The sequence below is a fragment of the Fopius arisanus genome, unplaced genomic scaffold, assembly GCF_000806365.1.
Source record: "Fopius arisanus strain USDA-PBARC FA_bdor unplaced genomic scaffold, ASM80636v1 scaffold00001, whole genome shotgun sequence".
NCBI classification, from domain to species: Eukaryota; Metazoa; Arthropoda; class Insecta; order Hymenoptera; family Braconidae; genus Fopius; species Fopius arisanus.
Genome location: NW_011887740.1, coordinates 636173 through 642331, shown reverse-complemented (window position 1 = coordinate 642331; position 6159 = coordinate 636173). Strand labels below are relative to the sequence as shown.

Genomic DNA, 6159 nt, shown 5'->3' with positions numbered 1-6159 from the left:
ATTACATAAGAAATATATATTCGTAACGTGCTTTCACAGCGGATACACAGAACGAGGAGTAGATTCCTCTTCGTCATCGAAAATTCTGTTTATAAGTGGAAAAAAATCTAAGAAATACAAAACACTAATTTGTACAAGGCTTTCTAATAAAACAATGATGAAGCAACATTGAATCAACCAATGCAACCGATAATCGATGATTTTAGAAAATGTTAATTAAGTCAACGATCATTACTTAGGGACTAGTTCTTAATTCTAATAATAGCCTTCTTCATATACAATAAATAGATTATGAGAATTGTTCAGATAGATGAGGATCCTACATGAAAAAAAAATGTATTTTTTAAAATACATATCAAAATATATTAAATTAGCCCAATTTATATAAACAAATATATATAAAATATATAACTTATATATGACTTATATATATTTTATATTTTATGCTTTATATATATTTTATATATATTCCGTATATTTACAACAAAATTATCAATTGACATAATTTCAATGAACTTTTCCTTATAAATTGATTAACCGGGGAAAGAAAATTTTTTCGTTGCTAATTTGAAACCATTGATGGAGTTTAATTAGCAGTGATGGCTGGGCCCAGTTGACGCATAAGTTCGTAGCATTCCTGCAATCTTTTACGATCTCCTATCCTCTCGAGTGTTTTGGCTGCTTCAGCGAGCATTCCAGCTCGTTCTCCTGGTGATGCAAGCAGAAGGGCTGGTAGATGTCGACAGGCTAAGCACAAGGCGGCTGCATGCTCTCTCTCCCCAGTGGCATTCTCCTGAGATCGATCTTTACCGCAAATTATGGAAGATCGTGAATTCCTGTGGTGCAGACTGCGGTCTAGCAAAATTTGGGTTTTCACTGGAGCTGCCCCAGCCATTATCCTTGCAGTGGCTTCGTATAAGAAAATTCTGGGCAGAACAGACTGAAAAGAACGAGAGCAACATCGTAAATATTGATATTCATTACGTCAATAATGGCATTGTCATTGTTAAATGACAGAATTGAATGCGCAATAATTACCGGAATATCTCGACTGAGTTTTCGTAGACGTGCCAGATCGCATTGGAATCCAGCGAGAAAAGTACTGGTGGTCGTTGGGGTGGGGCTAGAACTGGACTGACTATCCCACAATTCCTGCCAGAGGATGGTCCTCAGCTCCAGCAGCCAGTCACAGAGCCACAAATGCACCAGCTGTGCACCAAAAAAATTCAATTACACGAGTCACGCGGTTAAAATTTATTACACAACAAAAGCCAGAAGGAAAATTACCTTCTATTTCATTCAAATAAATAATTATGTCGGAGTGGGGTGAACGAGATTCTCAATAACATCCAAGTCCTCAACGTATAATTAAAATATTCCAATAGTCTTGGATATTCTTATTAGAATAACGTTTTCTCCATTCCTAACAAGATCTTTAAACCTTAAAAAAAACTCAATGATAACGTCGATAAATCCTGCCACAGGAGTTGCACTGTAGAAGTATTGCACAGGCACTTATCATGCAATGCAACTACAATGCACACTCGTAACAGGCTGAAGCTACGAGAACCCCATTCAATAATGAATGAATGAATCGTGCCATTAAACATTTTAATACCTGAACATTCTGCGATGGTTGCTGCTTGCAGTTATAATAAACTAACGAGTGTTCAAGGTGTTTCCCAGCCTGATCGATGAGCCTGATGGAGCTCCTACTGCGAGGTCGTTTAGCAGCTTGAACAACGCAGAGGACAGCATCAGGTAGAGGACTGCCTCCAGAGTTCTCACTGAAATTCTTCTCCCTCGGGAATTTGGCTTCAGCCATGGTCCAGGGTGTGAAGTCCTCTTCACCGAGCCTCCAGCAAGCAGCTGCCCACAGAACAGCACCCCACCACAGACCTACAGCATCCTCACACGTACCCCCGGTGCCCTCATCCGCAGATAGATAGCACTCGACATCAGCAGACTCCACAACAGCTTTCGACAGTTGGAGCATCGTCGAAGCATGTGCATCTCCATTGGTAGCTGTTCCAGCAACCAATTTAAGACACTGGCTGATCAGGTGTTCCCTGTAGGCCCTCGCAGCGTAAGCTAGGGCGTCCGTTCTGCTTCCCTGAGAGGTGAACTCGTCATAGGATTTATTCCCACTGGCATTCCCTGAGGTAATAGCAGAGATCGAGCCACCACTTCCAGTTGTTTTACCATCAACTGGACCTGCACATGTGATAATTGGCCTCGCATACTGCCACGTATTAGATGTTAGGAATCTAAATCCCTCCTCAGTCATCAGCCACTTGAACTTGGCAGGAACCACTGGAGCACTAGCCAATAAATTCTTTCCCTTGGCAATGTAATATTTGTGTACAAGAGGAAGCATGGATTGTTTGAACGCAAGAGCTGCATTTATGTAAATCTCAGTGAGACAGATCTTATTGATATTTTCACCGGCAGCTTCTGCGTAATTGACAGATGACAGCGCCAGGAACAAAGTGCCCGCAGTTAACTGAGGGCCCTGAGATAATCGAAGACTTAGGATCCTCTCGTATGCAATCGCTAGCTCTGCAGCTGATGTTTCAGCTTGACTTCTCTCTTTTTTCTCCGAGAGCCATTTACCCACGTTAAGGACCCACCTGCCAATCCACAGCTTGTGCAGTATCTGTCTGACGATCTGCCAAAGTGTTGCTGCGTAGATCTCGATCCTCGAGGATGGCAGCGAACGTCCGAAGCACCTGAGACACTGGCTGAGATCTGACTGGGCTTTTTCGTGCTCATTCAGGGACATATTGAACTCTGCTTGACGTCGCCAGCGACGAAGCTCCAGGAAGGTCTTGCTCTCGGTGGGAATCACTGGGTCTCCATACACAATTAGTCGACAGAGGCCTCCAGCCAGCAACAAGATATTAATAAACCAGACAATCATATTCTCCAGGCCCCACATCGTCCTCGGTAAAAAGTATTCATCACTCTCTCTGCTGTCCTCATGCCTTAGGATTGTCCTTCCATCAACCCTCGTCGCTGCATAATCGTCCTCTGATAGTTTTCCAAAATTGTTTATGACAATCCCGAGGGGATTGAAGGCCAGGCAAATGAGAAGGAATGCACATAGAGTGAGACGAGTATTGTCTCTTAGCCCAGAAATGGTCTTTGGGGAAACAGAGGAGGCTCTCTCGGTCATTAACGTATGCTGAGGTCCCTCCGGCTCCTCTTTAATTGACGCTGGAGAGGCTGGCGATAAAGGAGGCATTGTCGGAACTGGAGATAGCGAGGGCTCACTGGTGTCAGATCTCGGTGGTGTCAATTCACCGATGGATAAGAGCTCCCTGAGATTCTGCCTCTGAGCTGCCATCTTCAGAGTCATGTTCTCAGCTTTTAGTTTCGCGTTTGAGTTCTGGAGGAATCTTATATAGTCAATTGTCTTCCTGAGGATTGCTGATTTATTGAGTTTAGCATCGACTCCAACGATCATGTTCTTGAGTTCAATTATCTTATCATTTATCGAGGTCCTGTATCGACGTTCTATCGCATTGTGAGCGCTTCTCTTTACTTCTCGAACCTTTGGGACACCTAGGGGAGTACCGTTGGTACTTATTCTGTTTATCTGGACCTTGTCAGTGTCCAGGACCACTGGAATTCCTGTTGCGAGAACTGTACCATTCGCTGTGTTAACGAGGGTGTGGATTTGATGAGGAACTGGAGTAGATGTTACAGCCTGTGAGCCTCTGGGGTATACCACAGACTCTGATTTTATCAGCTTCGCTGGCAGCAACAGTTGACGCTGATGACCTGTCACTGGTGCCAGAGTCACCACTGGGGATTGCACGTTGAAGTTAACGTTTGATGGGATTGTGTACTGCTGGGGGGTGAATAGGGGATGTGCTGCCTGCTGTACCACTGATATTCGGGGTGCTCGTTGGGGACGAGCTGCTGCTGCTGATTCTGGGGGCTGGGGCTGCCCTGGACGCACCATCTGCGTGGAGCTCTTGCGATTACGTGTGTCCTCTGGAGGAATCATTATCATGTTGGGCTCTACGAATTTTTCAAGCATATCTTCGTCTTTGAAGTTCGGGGGATTCTCTGGAGTCATCGTCAGGAAGTCGAACTCACTCTCCATGGGAATTGGCTCCCCCAGGTCGGAGAGGAAGCTGTCGTCGTTGAAGAGGTTCTCGTTCTTCATCAACTCACTTTCACAGTTTTTCAACAAATCTGTAAAATACGGGTGTTACTGTTTAATGACAATTCTATGAACTTTTCTTTTCATTTACAGATACGTTTTCATTATTTTATAAAAGATTTATATAATTATGATGTTACTCTCATGATTGCAGGGAAGTTTTTTCATTTGATTTTTCCTACGTTCTCCGTAGACTTTTGCAGAAATTTACAAAATTTCACAATACATTTAGAAAAATAGATGCAGAATTATGAAAATTTGTGAGTCGTTGAATGATAAAACCCAACAGTCATATATTTGTTCTGCTCAGTCTGATCCAGTCTCCAGAAATTTACAAAAAAATAAAATAAAACAAAAAATGAGAAGACATCAGCCATAACAACATCAATGTTTTGCTGATTGTCTTCACTGCCCACATTAATAAATCAAAACAATGTTAATTAAAAAACAATCTCACTGATAGAAACCTAACATTGAACTGTCAAGTCAGCAATAATTGTAATAATCTCATTGAAGTGTGAGGTAAACAAGTCTGTTTCTATATTTATTGTTACTTATATCTGAACGAAAACATCTAGGCATATGCAGACATCACCTGATCGTCCTGACAAATACGTAATAATTCCCTGAAATTCCCTGAAATCAGTGAAAAATAGGAAAAACGTACCATCGAATCCCGTCATTTCGTTAAGATTGAAGTTATCACTAGCTTGAAAAGTGGGAAATTCATTATCATGGACCGGAGCCCAGGCCCCTGAGTCCGCCATCGTGCCTGGAATTCAATATTTCCCCGGTTGTATGGACAACCCCGTTTCCAAAAAGCCCCCAAAACAACCAATAACGCCCAATTGTTGACACTGTTGAGTTACAATCCAGTGACAGTTTAAAATCCGGCCAATCTTGTAGAAATTTGACGTGTCTATCGGCCACAGGGTGTTGCACGACACAAAACTAACTTGGTGAGGAAAAAAAATTACAAACGATCATACGACCTCGACATCAACCAATCGCTGGGCCCACACGAGGATCACACGATATTGCGTCACAACGGGGACTCTATATCTATATCTACGACAACGTGTGTACACCACGAGTAATAATTTCATTAGACACTCGACCAGTAGTCTGCCGACAGTCACATACAAAGAGGATTGACTGAAGTAGAGGCTCAGTTCTGGGGATTTGCGTGACCCCAGCGGCATCGTAGTACTGCATCCCAAGAGAGGGAGGGCGCAACGCGCAATTCTGAGGTGTCTCCCCGTCAGCCGACTCGGTACATACAATTAACCCTTAACCGGTACATCCAATTAACCCTTAACGGGTACATTTAAACCCTTAACCAAATCCAATTAACCCTTAACGGGTACATTTAAACCTTAACCAATTCCAATTAACCCTTAACGGGTGCATTTAAACGAATTAACCCTTAACGGGTGCATTTAAACGAATTAACCCTTAACCCTTAACCCTTAACCAAATCCAATTAACCCATTATCTGTTAAGGGTTAATTGTATGTACCCGTTAAGGGTTAATTCGTTTAAATGCACCCGTTAAGGGTTAATTGGATTTGGTTAAGGTTTAAATGTACCTGTTAAGGGTTAATTTTATGTACCCGTTAAGGGTTAAATGGTTTAAATGCACCCGTTAAGGGTTAATTGGATTTGGTTAAGGTTTAAATGTACCCGTTAAGGGTTAATTGGATGTACCCGTTAAGGGTTAATGAGTCGGCTGACGGGTAGACACCTCAGAATTACGTGTGGCACCCTCTCCCCCTTGGGGTGAGGTACTACAATGCCCCTGGGGTCACTCAAAACTCCAGAACTGAGCCTCTACTTTAGTCAATCCTCTCTGGTCACAAATATCAAAGCTTCAAAATAAATCGCAAGATGCCACTACAAGTCTTGAATTTTCCCCACAATTTTCTATTTTCCAATCATTTATTCCTTCTCACAAAATTTCATGGATTTGTCACCTACCCCCACCATCA

The 6159-nt window shown here is 42.6% G+C and overlaps 1 protein-coding gene across 1 annotated transcript; it reads right to left on the bottom strand.

Annotated features, from left to right (window-relative positions):
• Window positions 1-490: 490 nt before the first annotated feature.
• On the bottom strand, window positions 491-5174 carry SREBP (Sterol regulatory element binding protein). Its single transcript, XM_011301385.1, has 4 exons — window positions 4839-5174; window positions 1619-4203; window positions 1039-1209; window positions 491-940 (listed from the first exon to the last, which is right to left on the bottom strand). The coding sequence occupies exons 1-4, from the start codon at window positions 4936-4938 to the stop codon at window positions 587-589; spliced, it is 3210 nt and encodes a 1069-aa protein (XP_011299687.1). The 5' UTR covers window positions 4939-5174; the 3' UTR covers window positions 491-586.
• Window positions 5175-6159: the final 985 nt, after the last annotated feature.